The 23168-nt window shown below is 41.4% G+C and overlaps 1 protein-coding gene across 3 annotated transcripts in view; it reads right to left on the bottom strand.

Moving 5' to 3' along the window:
- LOC109871853 (RIMS-binding protein 2) overlaps positions 1–23168 on the bottom strand; it is a 146657-nt gene that overhangs the window by 25827 nt on the left and 97662 nt on the right. For all 3 annotated transcript variants that reach the window (XR_004208644.1, XM_031819586.1, XM_031819585.1), the window contains exons 7-12: positions 22662–22682; positions 19139–19349; positions 18232–18386; positions 17666–17745; positions 16877–16986; positions 4431–5498 (exon numbers count right to left, since the gene is read on the bottom strand). Coding sequence is in view for 2 of the 3 variants with exons in the window: in XM_031819586.1 (XP_031675446.1) it covers positions 4431–5498; positions 16877–16986; positions 17666–17745; positions 18232–18386; positions 19139–19349; positions 22662–22682 (1645 nt within the window). In the remaining variant the exon portion in view is untranslated. The remainder of the gene's footprint in view (positions 1–4430; positions 5499–16876; positions 16987–17665; positions 17746–18231; positions 18387–19138; positions 19350–22661; positions 22683–23168) is intronic.

Genomic DNA, 23168 nt, shown 5'->3' with positions numbered 1-23168 from the left:
CAACTAAAAATACCTAGGTGTCTGGCTAGACTGGAAACTCTCCTTCCAGACTCACATTAAACATCTCCGATCCAAAATTAAATCTAGAATTGGCTTCCTATTTCGCAACAAAGCCTCCTTCACTCACGCTGCCAAACATACCCTCGTAAAACTGACCAATCCTCAACTTTGGCGATGTAATTTACAAAATAGCCTCCAACACTCTACTCAGCAAACTGGATGCAGTCTATCATAGTGCCATCTGTTTTGTCACCAAAGCCCCATATACCACCCACCACTGCGACCTGTATGCTCTCGTCGGCTGGCCCTCGCTGCATATTCGCCGCCAGAGCCACTGGCTCCATGTCATCTATAAGTCTCTGCTAGGTAAAGCTCCGCCTTATCTCAGCTCACTGGTCACTATAACAACACCCACGCGTAGCAGGCGCTCCAGCAGGTATATCTCACTGGTCATCCTCAAAGCCAACACCTCCTTTGGCCGCCTTTCCTTCCAGTTCTCTACTGCCAATGACTGGAAAGAATTGCAAAAATCACTGACGTTGGAGACTTATATCTCCCTCACTAACTTCAAGCATCAGCTATCTGTGCAGCTTATCGATCGCTGCAGCTGTACACAACCCATCTGTAAATAGCCCATCCAACTACCTACCTCATCCCCATTTTGTTTTATTTACTTTTTTGCTCTTTTGCACACCAGTATTTCCAGTATTTCTACTTGCACATCATCATCTGCACATCTATCACTCCAGTGTTAACTTGCTAAATTGTAATTACTTCTCTACTCTGGCTTATTTATTGCCTTACCTCCTTACGCCATTTGCACACACTGTATATAGAATTTTCTATTGTGTTATTGACTGTACATTTGTTTATGTGTTGTTGTGTTGTGTCACACTGCTTTGCTTTATCTTGGCCAGGTCGCAGTTGTAAATGAGAACTGGCCTACCTGGTTAAATAAAGGTGAAATATATATATATACACATATATATATTTTTAAATGTATGTATGTATGCATGTATGTATGTAAGTAATGCTTCAGGTGTGGGTACCGTATGTACCATAGCCCATGGTGTGTATGTTTGTGTCCACTACAGCATGTCTACATATGTATGTCTATGGTTGTAACATTATCATGCTGTCAGGATTTCTGTCCAAATATTCCTCAGAACAGCCAGAGACAGACAGGTTGGTTTTCACAGTCCCTCTACCTCTGCCCTGCTGCATGCTAAATCAACAGGACCCATCTGTGCTGAGCTGCCAGTGCCCCGCAGAGAGACACACACACGCACACACACACACACACACACACACACACACACACACACACACACACACACACACACACACACACACACACACACACACACACACACACACACACACACACACACACACACACACACACACACACACACACACACACACTCACATATACAGTCATACACACACCCATTCAGCATTATCTCTGAGCAGAGCAGTAAAGAGCAGAGCAGTAAAGAGTGGAGTAGAGCAGAGTAGAGAACAGAGCAGAGTTGAGCAGAGTAGAGGGCACAGTAGAGTAGAGCGGAGCAGAGCAGTGAGGAGCAGTGAAAATCAGAGCAGAACAGTGAAGAGCAGAGCAGAACAGAGAAGATCAGAGTAAAGGAGTGAAAGTCAGAGCAGAGCAGTGAAGAGCAGAGCAGAGCAGTGAAGGTCATAGCAGAGCAGTGAAGATCAGAGCAGAGCAGTGAAGATCATAGTAGAGCAGTGAAGCGCAGAACAGAGAAATTCAAAGCAGAGCAGTGAAAGGCAGAGTAGTGAAAATCAGAGCAGAGCAGTGAAGACCAGAGCAGAGCAGAGCAGTGAAGATCAGAGCAGAGCAGTGAAAATCAGAGCAGAGCAGTGAAGATCAGAGCAGAGCAGTGAAAATCAGAGATCAGAGCAGAGCAGTGAAAATCAGAGAAGATCAGAGCAGTGAAGTGCAGAGCAGAGAAGATCAGAGCAAAGCAGTGAAGTTCAGAGCAGAGCAGTGAAGAGCAGAGCAGAGCAGAGCAGTGAAGAGCAGAGCAGAGCAGTGAAAATCAGAGCAAAGCAGTGAAAATCAGAGAAGATCAGAGCAGAGCAGTGAAAATCAGAGAAGATCAGAGCAGTGAAGTGCAGAACAGAGAAGTTCAGAGCAGAGCAGTGAAGAGCAGAGCAGAGCAGTGAAGATCAGAGCAGAGCAGTGAAGATCAGAGCAGAGCAGTGAAGAGCAGAACAGAGCAGTGAAGAGCAGAGCAGAGCAGTGAAGGTCAGAGCAGAGCAGTGAAGGTCAGAGCAGAGCAGTGAAGGTCAGAGCAGAGCAGTGAAAATCAGAGCAGAGCAGTGAAATTCAAAGCAGAGCAGTGGAGATCAGAGCAGAGCAGTGGAGATCAGAGCAGAGCAGTGAAGATCAGAGCAGAGCAGTGAAAATCAGAGCAGAGCAGTGAAATTCAGAGCAGAGCAGTGAAATTCAAAGCAGAACAGTGGAGTTCAGAGCAGAGCAGTGGAGATCAGAGCAGTGAAAATCAGAGCAGAGCAGTGAAATTCAAAGCAGAGCAGTGAAGTTCAGAGCAGAAGACACCCAGAGCAGAGCAGTCTGAGAATGTGCATCAATACATCTTAAATCACATTTCACCACTAGATGAGTGTCAGCAGAGATATAGCTACTCCTTTCTGAAGAGGAGGATTCAGCAGTAGACATTCTGAGCATTCTGAGCACTCAGCTGTTTTAGTCATTCAACTATGAATATTATAAAGCATGAGTGTCAGTGAGGGCTCAAATGTGCATTTAAATCATCTCAGTGAAACCCTTCCATCTATTAAAATTCATGCAGAGAAAAACCAGTAGGAGTAACCCTTGTACAAACCCTTGTATGAACCCTTGTTTGAACCCTTGTATGAGGTTTTGGTTGCATGATACATCCAGTTATTTCTAACCATCTTTGTTCTCAACATGAGCAACATATTCCAGTCAACTGGACTGGCTAGGCGGAGGGCATGAAGTGGGTCATGTAATTGGTGACTTCATCCACAGGAACAAGGTCAATTTCCAATAATTGAAAGCATCTCAAATGCTGTCTTAACCTCACAATGTGATGGTGGAGCTTGATAAGTCCCCTCCCTGTTGCTGCTGCCTAAACACATAAAGCTCCCAGTACAGCTGACCTGTTCTGTCCTGTCTCCTCCCTCTCACCTCTTCCTGACCTCTGCCCTTCCATTAGACTCAAGCAGTCACTCACACACAGCAGGGCTAGTCAGTACATTCAGGTCAGCGCAATTCATTTCAAGGTTGCGTAAATGTACAGTTGGGAGTTTGCAAGCTTGTTCTTAAGTCATTATTTTAAACACAAATTGATTTTCTTTTTTTGATTAACACTTATTACTAATGTCCAGACAACAGAGGGAAATCATTGGTAGTGTTCTTGATAAGTGGTTGAAAAGTTAAACCTAGCAGCCAGTGGGTTTAAGGGCGCTGGCAGACTGTATGTATAGTAATGACTGTGCGGTCTCTTTCTCTCTCTTCCCTCCCTTCTCTCTCTCTCTCTCTCTCTCTCTTTCTCTCTCTTCCCTCCCTTCTCTCTCTCTCTCTCTCGGCGTGTAGAGCTGTATGGGGTCTCAGGGGAGACCAGTGACACAGAGCTACAGAACATACACTATTTACACACATTAGGCATCTAGAGTTTCTCTCTTTCTCCCCTACCGACTCGGTTTTCACTCTCATCCTCTGATAATATGCAGCCTTCTGCAGCAAACGCTCCCTGGATGTCTATTCATCACACTTCTTTTTCCCCTCCATCTTTAGCGTGCGCCTCTCTTATCAAAGCCAGCACACACACCTTGAAGGCAATCAAAAAAAGTGACTGAGAAATATGAAAACGAGCCTTTAGATGTCTGTCAGGTACAAGGTTGTAAATATAATGGGCTCAAAGCTTGTCAGAGCTAAAGTAAATAGATTGCTGTGTTTACGCCAAATTGCCAAAGGCTTTTTAGCCAGAAATGGTTTTGAAACCAGGAGAACACAGTGAAAGTATACGGCTGTGCAGGCTGGATATACAAGAGGCAGCAGAAGCAGCAGGAACTAACTACAATTGCACTGCATGCTCAATGCGCCCTGAAGAGACAAGCAACCAGACCAGTTATGCTGAGTACACCTCTTTGGGAGACCGGAAAGCATTTACAATTATGCAAAATGCCACCTGATGACTAAGTGTGTGTTTTAACCAGTGGAGGCTGCTGAGAGGAGGACGGCTCATAGCAATGGCTGGAACGGCATAAATGGAATGATATCAAACACATCGAACACGTGGTTTACATGGGTTTGATAACATTCCATTCACTCCATTCCAGCCATTATTATGAGCCGTCCTCCCCTCAGCAGCCTCCACTGGTTTTAATGATGGGAGAAAGGGAGAGATAGTAGGTGGGCTGACCTGCAGGCTGGGTGCAGAACTCCACAGAGATCTCCCTCTTGTCCCTGTGCTCCAGGGGCATCTGCCAAGGTATCTGGTGTGTCCGCGCCACGGCCTTCACCTTGTAAACGGTCATGGGCTTCAGTTGGAAGAACTGGTACTTGTAGGCCCCTGCCTTCACCATGTCATACTCAGCCTCGTTCAGGAAGATGGTGTGGCTGTAGTTGCTGTTGCTAGGCTGCCAGGAGAGCTCAGCAGAGACCTGTGTGATGTTGTCTACCCTCAGATAGTAAGGAGCCACCACCACATCCTTCCCCACTAGTAGAGTGCAGCGCAGCTCGTCAGACGGGCCCCGCTCTGTGATGCTCTGTACCGAGATGCGGTAGGTATTGGTGGCCAGGTTAAGTTTCTCGATAAGCGACTTTGTCTTGCCCCCGAAGGGCACGCTCATCCTCACCTCATTGTCCACCAGGACGTTGTAGCCACTGATGGAGCCCCAGCCGGGCAGGACCACCGGAGGGTCCCAGCACACGATCACACTCTTGGCCAGCTGTTTGATCAGATTGATACGGCGAGGGTAAGGCACAATATTTTCACCAATCTCGTCAATGCTGACATCCAGGGTCCCTGTCCCATTGCTGCAGGAACCCATGGAGCCCAGGAAGTCCATGCCCAGACTACTGCTGCCCAGGCTGGTCAGAGTGCTGCTCAGACTGGAACCCAGTCCAGTGGAACCGTGACTGGAACCGTGAGTGGAACCCAGAGTGGAACCCATGTGGCTGCCCAGAGTGGAACCGTGAGTGGAACCCAGAGTGGAACTGAGGTTGCTCCCCAGGTTTCTCTCAAGATTTCTCTCCAGGTTTCTATCTAGGCTAGGGCCCAGGTCCAGTTTACTGTCAGACAGCAGGCTGCTGATGCTGCTCAGGCCCATGCTGCCCAGCCCTGTGGAGCCCAGGCTGCTGTGGTTACTACTGAGGTAGCCTGACTCTTTGGCCCCGTCCCTATGCTGAGCAGAGGGCATCTTCTCATCCTTAACAAAGTCCACAAAGTTGGAAGGGACAAGTCCCTGCTGTCCATCCAGCAGCTCTCCTGAGGAACAGAGAGAAAGCAGTAAGTATTACTATTAACAACAACACTCACAGTGAAAAGCAGTAAGTTGTATTAACAACAACACTCACAGTGAAGAGCAGTAAGTAGTATTAACAACTCTCACAGTGACGAGCAGTAAGTAGTATTAACAACTCTCACAGTGAACAGCAGTAAGTGGTATTAACAACTCTCACAGTGTCGAGCAGTAAGTAGTATTAACAACTCTCACAGTGACGAGCAGTAAGTAGTATTAACAACTCTTACAGTGACGAGCAGTAAGTAGTATTAACAACTCTCACAGTGAAGAGCAGTAAGTAGTATTAACAACTCTCACAGTGACGAGCAGTAAGTAGTATTAACAACTCTCACAGTGAAGAGCAGTAAGTGGTATTAACAACTCTCACAGTGTCGAGCAGTAAGTAGTATTAACAACTCTCACAGTGACGAGCAGTAAGTAGTATTAACAACTCTTACAGTGACGAGCAGTAAGTAGTATTAACAACTCTCACAGTGAAGAGCAGTAAGTAGTATTAACAACTCTCACAGTGACGAGCAGTAAGTAGTATTAACAACTCTCACAGTGACGAGCAGTAAGTAGTGTTAACAACTCTCACAGTGACGAGCAGTAAGTAGTATTAACAACTCTCACAGTGACGAGCAGTAAGTAGTATTAACAACTCTCACAGTGACGAGCAGTAAGTAGAATTAACAACTCTCACAGTGACGAGCAGTAAGTAGTATTAACAACTCTCACAGTGACGAGCAGTAAGTAGTGTTAACAACTCTCACAGTGACGAGCAGTAAGTAGTGTTAACAACTCTCACAGTGACGAGCAGTAAGTAGTATTAACAACTCTCACAGTGACGAGCAGTAAGTAGTGTTAACAACTCTCACAGTGACGAGCAGTAAGTAGTGTTAACAACTCTCACAGTGACGAGCAGTAAGTAGTATTAACAACTCTCACAGTGACGAGCAGTAAGTAGTAGAGGTTGACCGATTATGATGTTTCAACTCCAATAACGATTATTGGAGGACCAAAAAAAGCCGATACCGATTAATCGGACAATTCTTAAAATGTATTTGTAATAATGACAATTACAACAATACTGAATGAACACTTATTTTAACTTAATATAACACATCAATAAAATCAATTTAGCCTCAAATAAATAATGAAACATGTTCAATTTGGTTTAAATAATGCAAAAACAAAGTGTTGGAGAAGAAAGTCAAAGTGCAATATGTGCCATGTAAAAAAGCTAACGTTTAAGTTCATTGCTCAGAACATGAGAACATATGAAAGCTGGTGGTTCCTTTTAACATGAGTCTTCAAAATTCCCAGGTAAGAAGTTTTAGGTTGTAGTTATTATAGGAATTATAGGACTATTTATCTCTATACCATTTGTATTTCATATACCTTTGACTATTCAATGTTCTTATAGGCACTTTAGTATTGCCAGCGTAACAGTATAGCTTCCGTCCCTCTCCTCGCTCCTACCTGGGCTCGAACCAGGAACACATCGACAGCAGCCACCCTCGAAGCAGCGTTACCCATCGCTCCACAAAATCTGCGGCCTTTGCAGAGCAAGGGGAACAACCACTCCAAGTCTCAGAGCGGTTGACGTTTGAAACGCTATTAGCGTGCACTCCGCCAACTAGCTAGCCATTTCACATCGGTTACACCAGCCTAATCTCGGTATTTAATGAGCTTGAAGTCATAAACAGCTCAATGCTTGAAGCATTGTGAAGAGCTGCTGGCAAAATGCACTAAAGTGCTGTTTGAATGAATGCTTATGAGCCCGCTGGTGCCTACCACCGCTCAGTCAGACTGCTCTATCAAATCATAGACTTAGTTATAATATAATAACACATAGAAATTCGAGCCTTAGGTCATTAATATGGTCGAATCCGGAAACAATCATCTCGAAAACAAGACGTTTATTCTTTCAGTGAAATACGGAACTGTTCCGTATTTTATCTAACAGGTGGCATGCATTAGTCTAAATATTCCTGTTACATTGCACAACCTTCAATGTTATGTCATAATTACGTAAAATTCTGGCAAATTAGGCAGCCCAAACTGTTTCATATACACTGACTCTGAGTGCAATGAACGCAAGAGAAGTGACACAATTTCACCTGGTTAATATTGCCTGCTAACCTGGATTTCTTTTAGCTAAATATGCAGGTTTAAAAATATATACTTCTGTGTATTGATTTTAAGAAAGGCATTGATGTTTATGGTTAGGTACACATTGGAGCAACGATACGCACAGCATCGATTATATGCAACGCTGGACACGTTAGATAAACTAGTAATATCATCAACCATGTGTAGTTAACTATTGATTATGATTGATTGATTGTTTTTATAAGATAAGTTTAATGATAGCTAGCAACTTACCTTGGCTTCTATTGCATTCGCGTAACAGGCAGGCTCCTCGTGGAGTGCAATGTAATCAGGTGGTTAGAGCTGTAAGTAGTATTAACAACTCTCACAGTGACGAGCAGTAAGTATTATAAACAACAACTCTCACAGTGACGAGCAGTTATTAGTATTAACAACACTCACAGTGACGAGCAGTAAGTAGTATTAACAACTCTCACAGTGACGAGCTGTTAAGAGCGTTGGACTAGTTAAGGTTGCAAGATTGAATCCCCTGAGCTGACAAGGTAAAAATCTGTCGTTCTGCCCCTGAATGAGGCAGTCAACCCAACGTTCCTATGCCGTCATTGAAAATAAGAATGTGTTCTTAACTGACTTGTCTACTTAAATAAAGATTAAATAAAGGTGTACAATTATATATATTTTTTTATCTGCCAAATCGGTGTCCAAAAACACAGATTTCTGATTGTTATGAAAACTTGAAATCGGCCCTAATTAATTGTCCATTCCGATTAATCGGTCAACCTCTAGTAAGAAGTATAAACAACTCTCACAGTGACAAGCAGTAAGTAGTATTAACAACAACTCTCACAGTGATGTGCAGTAAGTAGTATTAACAACTCTCACAGTGACGAGCAGTAAGTAATATAAACAACAACTCACAGTGACGAGTAGTAAGTAGTATAAACAACAACTCACAGTGACGAGCTGTAAGTAGTATTAACAACAACACTCACCGTGATAGGCAGTAAGTAGTATAAGCAACACACATTCACAGTAATGAGCAGTAAGTAGTATAAACAACTCTCACAGTAACGAGCAGTAAGTAGTATTAACAACAACTCTCACAGTAACGAGCAGTATGTAGTAAAAACAACAATTCTCACAGCAACGAGCAGTAAGTAGTATAAACAACAACTCTCACAGTGACAAGCAGTAAATAGTATTAACAACAACACTCACAGTGAAGAGCAGTAAGTAGTATTAACAACACACAGTGAAGAGCAGTAAGTAGTATTAACAACAACACTCACAGTGAAGAGCAGTAAGTAGTATTAACAACAACACTCACAGTGATGAGCAGTAAGTAGTATAAACAACAACTCACAGTGACGAGCAGTAAGTAGTATAAACAACTCTCACAGTGACGAGCAGCAAGTAGTATTAACAACTCTCACAGTGACGAGCAGTAAGTAATATAAACAACAACTCACAGTGACGAGTAGTAAGTAGTATAAACAACAACTCACAGTGACGAGCTGTAAGTAGTATAAACAACAACTCTCACAGTGATGAGTAGTAAGTAGTATTAACAACAACTCACAGTGACGAGTAGTAAGTAGTATAAACAACAACTCACAGTGACGAGTAGTAAGTAGTATAAACAGCAACTCACAGTGACGAGCAGTAAGTAGTATAAACAACATCTCTCACAGTGACGAGCAGTAAGTAGTATAAACAACAACTCACAGTGATGAGCAGTACGTAGTATAAACAACAACTCTCACAGTGATGAGCAGTAAGTAGTATAAACAACAACTCTCACAGTGACGAGCAGTAAGTAGTATTAACAACTCTCACAGTGACGAGTAGTAAGTAATATAAACAACAACTCACAGTGACGAGTAGTAAGTAGTATAAACAACAACTCAGTGACGAGCAGTAAGTAGTATAAACAACAACACTCACAGTGAAGAGCAGTAAGTAGTATTAACAACATATAGTGAAGAGCAATAACTAGCATTAACAACACCTTTCACAGTGACGAGCAGTAAGTAGTATTAACAACACTCACAGTGACGAGCAGTAAGTAGTATAAACAACATCTCTCACACTGACGAGCAGTAAGCAGTATTAACAACACTCACAGTGACGAGCAGTAAGTTGTATAAACAACAACTCACAGTGACGAGTAGTAAGTAGTATAAACAACAACTCTCACAGTGACGAGCAGTAAGTAGTATAAACAACAACTCGCACAGTGACGAGCAGTAAGTAGTATAAACAACAACTCACTGTGACGAGTAGTAAGTCGTATAAACAACAACTCTCACAGTGACGAGTAGTAAGTATTATTAACAACAACTCTCACAGTGACGAGCAGCAAGTAGTATTAACAACTCTCACAGTGACGAGCAGTAAGTAATATAAACAACAACTCACAGTGACGAGTAGTAAGTAGTATAACAACAACTCACAGTGACGAGCTGTAAGTAGTATAAACAACAACTCTCACAGTGATGAGTAGTAAGTAGTATTAACAACAACTCACAGTGACGAGTAGTAAGTAGTATAAACAACAACTCACAGTGACGAGTAGTAAGTAGTATAAACAGCAACTCACAGTGACGAGCAGTAAGTAGTATAAACAACATCTCTCACAGTGACGAGCAGTAAGTAGTATAAACAACAACTCACAGTGACGAGCAGTACGTAGTATAAACAACAACTCTCACAGTGATGAGCAGTAAGTAGTATAAACAACAACTCTCACAGTGACGAGCAGTAAGTAGTATTAACAACTCTCACAGTGACGAGTAGTAAGTAGTATAAACAACAACTCAGTGACGAGCAGTAAGTAGTATAAACAACAACACTCACAGTGAAGAGCAGTAAGTAGTATTAACAACATATAGTGAAGAGCAATAACTAGCATTAACAACACCTTTCACAGTGACGAGCAGTAAGTAGTATTAACAACACTCACAGTGACGAGCAGTAATTAGTATAAACAACATCTCTCACACTGACGAGCAGTAAGCAGTATTAACAACACTCACAGTGACGAGTAGTAAGTAGTATAAACAACAACTCTCACAGTGACGAGCAGTAAGTAGTATAAACAACAACTCGCACAGTGACGAGTAGTAAGTCGTATAAACAACAACTCTCACAGTGACGAGTAGTAAGTATTATTAACAACAACTCTCACAGTGATGAGTAGTAAGTAGTATAACAACAACTCTCACAGTGATGAGTAGTAAGTAGTATAAACAACAACTCTCACAGTGACGAGTAGTAAGTAGTATAAAAAACAACTCTCACAGTGATGAGCAGTAAGTAGTATAACAACAACTCTCACAGTGACGAGTAGTAAGTAGTATAAACAACAACTTTCATAGTGACGAATAGTAAGTAGTATTAACAACAACTCTCATAGTGACGAGTAGTAAGTAGTATAAACAACAACTCTCATAGTGATGAGCAGTAAGTAGTATAAACAACACTCAGTGATGAGCAGTAAGTAGGATTAACAACTCTCACAGTGACGAGCAGTAAGTAGTATAAACAACAACTCTCATAGTGACGAGTAGTAAGTAGTATAAACAGCAACTCTCACAGTGACGAGCACTAAGTAGTATAAACAACAACTCTCACAGTGACGAGCAGTAAGTAGTATTAACAACTCTCACAGTGACGAGTAGGAAGTAGTATAAACAGCAACTCTCACAGTGACGAGCAGTAAGTAGTATAAACAACAACTCACAGTGACGAGTAGTAAGTCGTATAAACAACAACTTTCACAGTGACGAGTAGTAAGTATTATTAACAACAACTCTCACAGTGACGAGCAGCAAGTAGTATAACAACAACTCTCACAGTGATGAGTAGTAAGTAGTATAAACAACAACTCTCACAGCGACGAGTAGTAAGTAGTATAAAAAACAACTCTCACAGTGATGAGCAGTAAGTAGTATAACAACAACTCTCACAGTGACGAGTAGTAAGTAGTATAAACAACTCTCACAGTGACGAGCAGCAAGTAGTATTAACAACTCTCACAGTGACGAGCAGTAAGTAATATAAACAACAACTCACAGTGACGAGTAGTAAGTAGTATAAACAACAACTCACAGTGACGAGCTGTAAGTAGTATAAACAACAACTCTCACAGTGATGAGTAGTAAGTAGTATTAACAACAACTCACAGTGACGAGTAGTAAGTAGTATAAACAACAACTCACAGTGACGAGTAGTAAGTAGTATAAACAGCAACTCACAGTGACGAGCAGTAAGTAGTATAAACAACATCTCTCACAGTGACGAGCAGTAAGTAGTATAAACAACAACTCACAGTGATGAGCAGTACGTAGTATAAACAACAACTCTCACAGTGATGAGCAGTAAGTAGTATAAACAACAACTCTCACAGTGACGAGCAGTAAGTAGTATTAACAACTCTCACAGTGACGAGTAGTAAGTAATATAAACAACAACTCACAGTGACGAGTAGTAAGTAGTATAAACAACAACTCAGTGACGAGCAGTAAGTAGTATAAACAACAACACTCACAGTGAAGAGCAGTAAGTAGTATTAACAACATATAGTGAAGAGCAATAACTAGCATTAACAACACCTTTCACAGTGACGAGCAGTAAGTAGTATTAACAACACTCACAGTGACGAGCAGTAAGTAGTATAAACAACATCTCTCACACTGACGAGCAGTAAGCAGTATTAACAACACTCACAGTGACGAGCAGTAAGTTGTATAAACAACAACTCACAGTGACGAGTAGTAAGTAGTATAAACAACAACTCTCACAGTGACGAGCAGTAAGTAGTATAAACAACAACTCGCACAGTGACGAGCAGTAAGTAGTATAAACAACAACTCACTGTGACGAGTAGTAAGTCGTATAAACAACAACTCTCACAGTGACGAGTAGTAAGTATTATTAACAACAACTCTCACAGTGACGAGCAGCAAGTAGTATTAACAACTCTCACAGTGACGAGCAGTAAGTAATATAAACAACAACTCACAGTGACGAGTAGTAAGTAGTATAACAACAACTCACAGTGACGAGCTGTAAGTAGTATAAACAACAACTCTCACAGTGATGAGTAGTAAGTAGTATTAACAACAACTCACAGTGACGAGTAGTAAGTAGTATAAACAACAACTCACAGTGACGAGTAGTAAGTAGTATAAACAGCAACTCACAGTGACGAGCAGTAAGTAGTATAAACAACATCTCTCACAGTGACGAGCAGTAAGTAGTATAAACAACAACTCACAGTGACGAGCAGTACGTAGTATAAACAACAACTCTCACAGTGATGAGCAGTAAGTAGTATAAACAACAACTCTCACAGTGACGAGCAGTAAGTAGTATTAACAACTCTCACAGTGACGAGTAGTAAGTAGTATAAACAACAACTCAGTGACGAGCAGTAAGTAGTATAAACAACAACACTCACAGTGAAGAGCAGTAAGTAGTATTAACAACATATAGTGAAGAGCAATAACTAGCATTAACAACACCTTTCACAGTGACGAGCAGTAAGTAGTATTAACAACACTCACAGTGACGAGCAGTAATTAGTATAAACAACATCTCTCACACTGACGAGCAGTAAGCAGTATTAACAACACTCACAGTGACGAGTAGTAAGTAGTATAAACAACAACTCTCACAGTGACGAGCAGTAAGTAGTATAAACAACAACTCGCACAGTGACGAGTAGTAAGTCGTATAAACAACAACTCTCACAGTGACGAGTAGTAAGTATTATTAACAACAACTCTCACAGTGATGAGTAGTAAGTAGTATAACAACAACTCTCACAGTGATGAGTAGTAAGTAGTATAAACAACAACTCTCACAGTGACGAGTAGTAAGTAGTATAAAAAACAACTCTCACAGTGATGAGCAGTAAGTAGTATAACAACAACTCTCACAGTGACGAGTAGTAAGTAGTATAAACAACAACTTTCATAGTGACGAATAGTAAGTAGTATTAACAACAACTCTCATAGTGACGAGTAGTAAGTAGTATAAACAACAACTCTCATAGTGATGAGCAGTAAGTAGTATAAACAACACTCAGTGATGAGCAGTAAGTAGGATTAACAACTCTCACAGTGACGAGCAGTAAGTAGTATAAACAACAACTCTCATAGTGACGAGTAGTAAGTAGTATAAACAGCAACTCTCACAGTGACGAGCACTAAGTAGTATAAACAACAACTCTCACAGTGACGAGCAGTAAGTAGTATTAACAACTCTCACAGTGACGAGTAGGAAGTAGTATAAACAGCAACTCTCACAGTGACGAGCAGTAAGTAGTATAAACAACAACTCACAGTGACGAGTAGTAAGTCGTATAAACAACAACTTTCACAGTGACGAGTAGTAAGTATTATTAACAACAACTCTCACAGTGACGAGCAGCAAGTAGTATAACAACAACTCTCACAGTGATGAGTAGTAAGTAGTATAAACAACAACTCTCACAGCGACGAGTAGTAAGTAGTATAAAAAACAACTCTCACAGTGATGAGCAGTAAGTAGTATAACAACAACTCTCACAGTGACGAGTAGTAAGTAGTATAAACAACAACTTTCATAGTGACGAGTAGTAAGTAGTATTAACAACAACTCTCATAGTGACGAGTAGTAAGTAGTATAAACAACAACTCTCACAGTGATGAGTAGTAAGTAGTATAAACAACAACTCTCACAGTGACGAGCAGTAAGTAGTATTAACAACTCTCACAGTGACGAGTAGTAAGTAATATAAACAACAACTCACAGTGACGAGTAGTAAGTAGTATAAACAACAACTCAGTGACGAGCAGTAAGTAGTATAAACAACAACACTCACAGTGAAGAGCAGTAAGTAGTATTAACAACATATAGTGAAGAGCAATAACTAGCATTAACAACACCTTTCACAGTGACGAGCAGTAAGTAGTATTAACAACACTCACAGTGACGAGCAGTAAGTAGTATAAACAACATCTCTCACACTGACGAGCAGTAAGCAGTATTAACAACACTCACAGTGACGAGCAGTAAGTTGTATAAACAACAACTCACAGTGACGAGTAGTAAGTAGTATAAACAACAACTCTCACAGTGACGAGCAGTAAGTAGTATAAACAACAACTCGCACAGTGACGAGTAGTAAGTCGTATAAACAACAACTCTCACAGTGACGAGTAGTAAGTATTATTAACAACAACTCTCACAGTGATGAGTAGTAAGTAGTATAACAACAACTTTCACAGTGATGAGTAGTAAGTAGTATAAACAACAACTCTCACAGTGACGAGTAGTAAGTAGTATAAAAAACAACTCTCACAGTGATGAGCAGTAAGTAGTATAACAACAACTCTCACAGTGACGAGTAGTAAGTAGTATAAACAACAACTTTCATAGTGACGAGTAGTAAGTAGTATTAACAACAACTCTCATAGTGACGAGTAGTAAGTAGTATAAACAACAACTCTCATAGTGATGAGCAGTAAGTAGTATAAACAACACTCAGTGATGAGCAGTAAGTAGGATTAACAACTCTCACAGTGACGAGCAGTAAGTAGTATAAACAACAACTCTCATAGTGACGAGTAGTAAGTAGTATAAACAGCAACTCTCACAGTGACGAGCACTAAGTAGTATAAACAACAACTCTCACAGTGACGAGCAGTAAGTAGTATTAACAACTCTCACAGTGACGAGTAGGAAGTAGTATAAACAGCAACTCTCACAGTGACGAGCAGTAAGTAGTATAAACAACAACTCTCACAGTGACGAGCAGTAAGTAGTATTAACAACTCTCACAGTGACGAATAGTAAGTAGTATAAACAACAACTCTCACAGTGACGAGCAGTAAGTAGTATAAACAACAACTCTCACAGTGACGAGCAGTAAGTAGTATAAACAACAACTCTCACAATGACGAGCAGTAAGTAGTATAAACAACAACTCTCACAGTGACGAGCAGTAAGTAGAATTAACAACTCTCACAGTGACGAGTAGGAAGTAGTATAAACAACAACTCTCACAGTGATGATTAGTAAGTAGTATAAACAACAACTCTCACAGTGACGAGTAGTAAGTAGCATAAACAACAACTCTCATAGTGACGAGCAGTAAGTAGTATAAACAACAACTCTCACAGTGACGAGTAGTAAGTAGTATACCAACAACTCTCACAGTGACGAGCAGTAAGTAGTATAACAACAACTCTCACAGTGACGAGCAGTAAGTAGTATTAACAACAACTCACACAGTGACGAGTAGTAAGTAGTATAAACAACAACTCTCACAGTGACGAGTAGTAAGTAGTATAAACAACACTCACAGTGACGAGCAGTAAGTAGTATAAACAACTCTCACAGTGACGAGCAGTAAGTAGTATAAACAACAACTCTCACAATGACGAGCAGTAAGTAGTATAACAACAACTCTCACAGTGACGAGCAGTAAGTAGTATTAACAACTCTCACAGTGACGAGCAGTAAGTAGTATTAACAACAACTCTCACAGTGACGAGTAGTAAGTAGTATAAACAACAACTCTCACAGTGACGAGTAGTAAGTAGTATAAACAACAACTCTTACAGTGACGAGCAGTAAGTAGTATTAACAACAGCTCTCACAGTGACGAGTAGTAAGTAGTATAAACAACAACTCTCACAGTGACGAGTAGTAAGTAGTATAAACAACAACTCTCACAGTGACGAGTAGTAAGTAGTATTAACAACTCTCACAGTGACGAGCAGTAAGTAGTATAAACAACAACTCTCACAGTGACGAGTAGTAAGTAGTATAAACAACAACTCTCACAGTGACGAGTAGTAAGTAGTATAAACAACAACTCTCACAGTGACGAGTAGTAAGTAGTATTAACAACTCTCACAGTGACGAGCAGTAAGTAGTATAAACAACAACTCTCACAGTGACGAGTAGTAAGTAGTATAAACAACAACTCTCACAGTGACGAGTAGTAAGTAGTATAAACAACAACTCTCCAAGTACAGTGAAGACTAGAGAGGACAATCGTAAAAGCCACATTAGCACTGATTGATCCACAACTGCCTAATCCTCGTCTCATCGAATGCCCATACAGTAAATACATCCCAAAATCCATGCTGTCTCTTAGCAGCAACAATCATTCTGCTCTGAAATCATAATAATTTTTAAATCATGTGAATTGGTTTTTAAGAGAGAGAGGGTAAAACACAGTGAGATATCACACCTTCATAGAAGCCGTCATCATCCATGGTCCCATACACGTAGAGGTACTTCCCTGCCACCAGGGGGAGCTCTGCCTCAGGATGCTCATTGGGCCCATTACAGGGGTTATAACTGGGGGGAAGAAAGAGTAGAGTACAATAGAATCAAGCTGATGAACTCGCTGCGTTGCTCCTCTGAACCAAACACAAGTGGATATGTGTCCAATTATCTCAGGCTAGATGATGAATTCAGGTTCAAAAAGGTTCAAAATCTAGGATCAAAATGAGACAATTATTAAACACAATATTAGGAACTGTGTATGGACAATTAGCTTCTGTCAAAACTTGATGACATTGTGATGGGAAAGCACAGTAGCCTTGCTAAATAGTATCCGGCGCAATTCCAAACAAATCCAAGCACAGTTAAATTTTTGCCACAAACACTGCAGTAGCAGTACCTTTGTGTAACTCTGTGATAGGGGAATTGCTGAGTGCTGCAATAAAAAACTAATATAACATTTTCCAACAGACTAAATTTTCCAACAGGCTAAATGAGATAGAAAAAAACAGTGGGGGTGGACAGCACTGGGTTCCATTCATGTATTTGCCTTTGTTCTAGGGGATTCCAATTATTTCAGCTGACAGTTCATTTTATTTGGTGAGAGCATAGCACTGCATCATTATTAAGAGGTGAGTTAAAACCTCAGTGGGACAATGTGGGTGGAAAACACTTCTGAAAAGTGCTGTGCAGGGATGCATTTTTAATATAACACTGTAGTGTAAGGCATCTCAAAGCTGCTCACTCCTCTCACCTGTACCGGGCGATGCACAGACGGACCTTGCCTGTGAACCTCTTCTTGGTCCTAGTCGTTGAGCTTAGTTCTTTGTCCATCTGATAAGAGAGAACCAACCTTGAGAGATGTAACAACCAAATTATATTTATTTTTGTTTTCATGGTGGACATTTCTATGGTGGAAATCAGTGGGATGATAGCAGAGCCTATGAAAAAGGTGTGAAAAGGCCTTTCTGCATAACAGTGTTTCCTCAGTCCTACATCTCCACCTTAGTGGGACTTCAGCTTAGACTTTCAAAACAGGAAGCAATTTTGCAATCATGTAATAAATGCTGTAATTATGTAACAGTGTAATTAATGCTTTACCATCTTCTGAGGAGTTTTTTGAAAGGGCAATCAAGCTATTTAGGTCCATCTTCATTAGGCTTATATAATCAGGGCTAGAAGGGAGGGAGGGAGGGAGGGAGGGAGGGAGGGAGGGAGGGAGGGAGGGAGGGAGGGAGGGAGGGAGGGAGGGAGGGAGGGAGGGAGGGAGGGAGGGAGGGAGGGAGGGAGGGAGGGAGGGAGAAACCTATTAGGACTCACCTCAGTGAGGAGGGCCCGTTGAGAGCTGCCAGTCCGGCTGCTGCTGCGGGTGAGGAATGTTGGCTTTACAGACACGAGCTCCGGCTTGTCCCCACAGATCTGGAGCGGTCGGATGAACTCAGAGATCACAGATCTGCTCAGCGGACTCTCATTGCCTGCGGGCAAAACAAAGGAAGAGCTAAGATCTGAAATATGACTGCGCCTGCTGAAATCATATTTATATCTGTGCGTAGCACTAATGTCCAAAATGGAGTGCAATATATCACATACAATTATTTATCCATTTCATCATGTGATCGTCATTCATCGTTATTATCACCGTTCATCATCTTCATCATCCTCCATACCTCATTTGATTAGATACCATTAAAAGTCATAGATAACATTGTAAGAACCAACAGCACAAACAAACAGATGGATACAACCCATTAACAATTAGGAAAATAATCATCCTAATTGCATTAGTGTTAAAAAACATACAGATCCTTATGTAATCAGAGGGAGAGTTAGATTCCAGGCACAGGCCCAATGTAAACGTCAGTATTATTATTTAAGTCAACAACATGAATGTGCCAAGCAGTGGTAAAGGCTATGTCATCCAGTACATCCAGTACCCTGATTGATTATTCCATTAGGCTACTTGCTCTATGTTGAGCCACGTACGTCACAAGCACTGCCTCCCAAATCTCCAATTTCAGGAGCAGCTGCACGTTTGTCTTTCCATCCTCATAATACTGAATTGTTTATTTAAAATGTATTTTGGCGTCATTTCGCGAGACTAAAGCTTTCCGCCGCTTCAGATGACTGAAATCACATTATTAGGAATGTTCTTGTCTGAGCTGTGGTCTATGGCGTACATAATGTACACAGACAAGCTAAAACAAAGCTCTCCCGCGATTCCTCTAACCTTTCCCTGTGGGGGCGGCCAGCCCGTTGAAGAGCTGGGAGAGGGATTTGTTTGGCGATCCAGGGGATTCACACACAGTTAAGGGATCGGTGCCACTGCCAAGGGTATCAAACTTTCCGGTCTGTAGCCGGAACTTCTCCAGCTCTTTGGACAGGAGGTTGAACTGCTCACTTTGTGTCCGACATTTCTCCTCCAGCTCTCGGACTTTGGCCTGGCGACAGATAGCGAGTGAGAGAGAAAGACAGAGAGGGGGAGAAAAGGGAAGGAAGAAGTAGAGAGACAAAAGAGAAGAAAGTAACAGAAGGAAATAAAGTGAAAGAAAGAGAAAATCTGAAACCCAAAACTGTATATTTGTACAAATACACACAAAATTAGGTAGGATGAGATATTGGACTTTAAATTACAGAGAAAAGGGAGATGACACCTTAAATTTCCTATCAGGTAAAATACAGTCCAGTCATAAACACCTAAACTAGTCACAGTACGCAGATCACATGCAGGACTACAGTTAATGCACATTATTCTATAGAGCAGCCTCTTGTCAAGAGGAAGTATGCATACCAAAAACTGCACTGTGTTCAAAGCGCGGGGAATGCTCCTCAACTTCATTGCACAGAGATAGTAAAATAAAGGCAAGAGTCATCATCATGAGTTACGAAGCCGACAAAAGAGGGGCAACAGCAATTAAAACATCATAGAACCATGCAATCAAATCCTTGGCTTTCTACAGTGAAATACTGTCTGTTCTCCACACTGGCCCGGAGACTACGGTACAGTGGGAGAATAGGCAGGCCTAGCAGAAACCCCAGGGGTATCCAGCTCAAGATCTTCCCTTGGGCAGGAGTAAGTGTTGAGTGGTAAGCCTCAAATGGAGACAGACAACCCCTCTTCACATAAACCCAAATCAGCCCCTTCATCAGACCACCCTGAGAGCATTGCTGAAGCTACCATGTCATTTGCTGCACACTTTCCCCAAAGCAGTGATGCCTAATGTCTGTGGCGTTTTATTCAGCTGAATGACTTTCATGCAGACAAGTTAGTGTTTGTCAGCACGTGAACATGCTGTTAGAGGAGGATTAGCATTTGCAATCACTGCATAGGATTCAATGGGTTGATGCATTAACACAGAGGGTGGTTAGCCTTTCACCATCTTAAAGCCCTCCCCTGGGTGTAAGACCAGTCCTGTAGTAGCCTTGTGAAACATGCTGCCCTGCATGCAACTCCAACCAGAATGAACGGTTACAATGTCCTCATAACATCAATTGTTTCCATTATGCCAGCATCTAAACACAATTCCTCAGACATTAGAATGATGCCATAACTAAAATGGAGGCATAACTCAAATTAGTGATGATGAGAGCGATTGTCTGATGGCCTCTCCTATGTCCCAGTTAGGCCTTCTGTCTTGTTGTGTCCTGTGACAACCCCTTCCCCAGTGACTGTCCGGTAAGCAGAGCAGGCTCTGAGCCTAGTGGAGTGTGGATGCCTATACATGCATTGATGACAAGCTGAATGGAGGATGCGAGTGTGAACCATCATTGTGTGGATAGGACAGCCTTGCTTTTGGAAAGCAAACATTCAACAACTGAAACATGTTTCTGTCTGCACAGATACAACAATACAACTATGCATCTTTTTGTAAATAATCATTTGTTCTTAATTGACTTGACGGGTTAAATAAACGTTAAATAAAAATGAAATCATGAACAGCAGCTAGCTACAACAACAAAACCTTAGCAATGAATTAATGAGTAGCCATTGTTTCACCTCAGTATATGACATTGTTCAGCTCTTGAATCTTGTTTAAAAATTCAAATACAGGGCATTTGGAAAGTAATCAGACAAGTTCACAATTTCCAAATGTTGTTACGTCACAACCTTATTCTAAAATGGATTAAATTGTTTTTTTCCCCCTCATCACACCACAACGACGAAGCAAAAACAGGCTTTTAGAAATGTTTGCAAGTTTATAAAAAAAAAAATATTCCATTTACATAAGTATTCACACCTCTTCTTGGGTATGACGCTACAAGCTTGGCACACATGTATTTGGGGAGTTTCTCCCATTCTTCTCTGCAGATCCTCTCAAGCTCTGTCAGGTTGGATGGGGAGCATTACTGCACAGCTATTTTCAGGTCTCTTCAGGGATGTTCGGGCCACTCAAGGACATTCAGAGACTTGTACCGAAGCCACTCCTGGGTTATCTTGGCTGTGTGCTTAGGGTCGTTGTCCTGTTGGAAGGTGAACCTTCGCCCCAGTCTGAGGTCCTGAGCGCTCTGGAGCAGGTTTTCATCAAGGATCTCTCTGTACTTTGCTCCGTTCATCTGTCCTTCGATCCTGACTAGTATCCCAGTCCCTGCCACTGAAAAACATCCCCACAACATGATTCTGCCACCACCATGCTTCACCGTAGGGATGGTGCCAGGTTTCCTCCAGATGTGACGCTTGGCATTTCGGCCAAAGAGTTCAATCTGGGTTTCATCAGACCAGAGAATCTTTTTCTCATGGTCTGAGAGTCCTTTAGGTGCCTTTTGGCAAAATCCAAGTGGGCTGTCATGTGCCTTTTACTGAGGAGTGGCTAGCGTCTGGCCACTCTTCCATAAAGGCCTGATTGGTGGAGTGCTGCAGAGATGGTTGTCCTACTGGAAGGTTCTCCCATCTCCACATTGGAACTCTGGAGCTCTGTCAGAGTGACCATCGGGTTCTTGGTTACCTCCCTGACCAAGGCTCTTCTCCCCCAATTGCTCAGTCTGGCCGGGCGGCCAGATCTAGGAAGAGTCTTGGTGGTTCCAAACTTCTTCCATTTAAGAATGATGGAGTGTGTGTTCTTGGGGACCTTCAATGCTGCTGACATTTTTAGGTACCCTTCCCCAGATCTGTGCCTCGACAGAATCCTGCCTCTGAGCTCTACGGACAATTCCTTCAACCTCATAGCTTGGTCAACTGTAGGACCTTATACAGACTGGTGTGTGACTTTCCAAATCATGTCCAATCAATTGAATTTACCACAGGTGGATTCCAATCAAGTTGAAGAAACATCTCAAGGATGATCAATGGAAACAGACGCACCTGAGCTCAATTTCCAGTCTCATAGCAACGGGTCTGAATGCTTGTAAATAAGCTCTTTATGTATTTTATTTTTACAAATTTGCTAAAATTGTGCAGATTCATGAGGAGGTTTTTAATTTAATCCATTTCAGAATAAGGCTGTAATCTAAGAAAATGTGGAAAAAGTCTAGGGGTCTGAATACTTTCCGAATGCACCGTAAATCTAACGCAATATCTCCCGCCAAAATCTGATTATGAAAATGACCTCTTGATGGACTGCCACTTTGGTGTGGTGTATGCTTAAAATGTGACTATCAATTGAATCCCCAAAACATTGCCCTTCCAATTCTGAAATGTCATTCCATCATGATTTACTTTGAAAGAGCCAAAAACTAGGGGGATATATGCCTGATGTATATTGTATTGTACAGGCAGAGATGGAAATATCAAGTAAACAAAAACAATTCTGAAATACCTGCATGCTGTCCAAGTGGTTCTGTATATGCATAAAACACACACCAATAACACAGTGAAAAAAAGACACAATTACACATATGAACACTCATACACACCTTAAAATCAAAACAGAAGATTTTCTGTGGCACTCATGCAAAATTATTTGTTAATAATAATAATAATAAACAACCACACATTTTAAATAATATAATGATCAATAACGATGTATGTCGATATAATACTGTTTGTATATACTGAATACACATTTACAAAAACACAATAGCCAATGTGTCATATCAAAAGCACTCTTCCATTCTTATTTCTGCACTGCTCGTTACAGTTTAGACTTTAAAAATCATCAAAATAAAGTCGTCATGGGCAAGAATCTATTATTCCATTTGGCCTTAGTCTTTATGCATGCCACATTCACAACCTTCAACAGAGTGAACAGGGTCTCACAGACAGAGCCAGTAGAAAATGACCCTGGGCTCACACATGTCCGACTGGCAGGCTGAGCCGTACACAA

The sequence above is a fragment of the Oncorhynchus kisutch genome, linkage group LG3 (assembly GCF_002021735.2).
Source record: "Oncorhynchus kisutch isolate 150728-3 linkage group LG3, Okis_V2, whole genome shotgun sequence".
In the NCBI taxonomy this organism is placed as follows: Eukaryota; Metazoa; Chordata; class Actinopteri; order Salmoniformes; family Salmonidae; genus Oncorhynchus; species Oncorhynchus kisutch.
The sequence above is the reverse complement of the archived record's forward strand: the minus strand, read 5'-3'. Positions and strand labels throughout refer to the sequence as shown.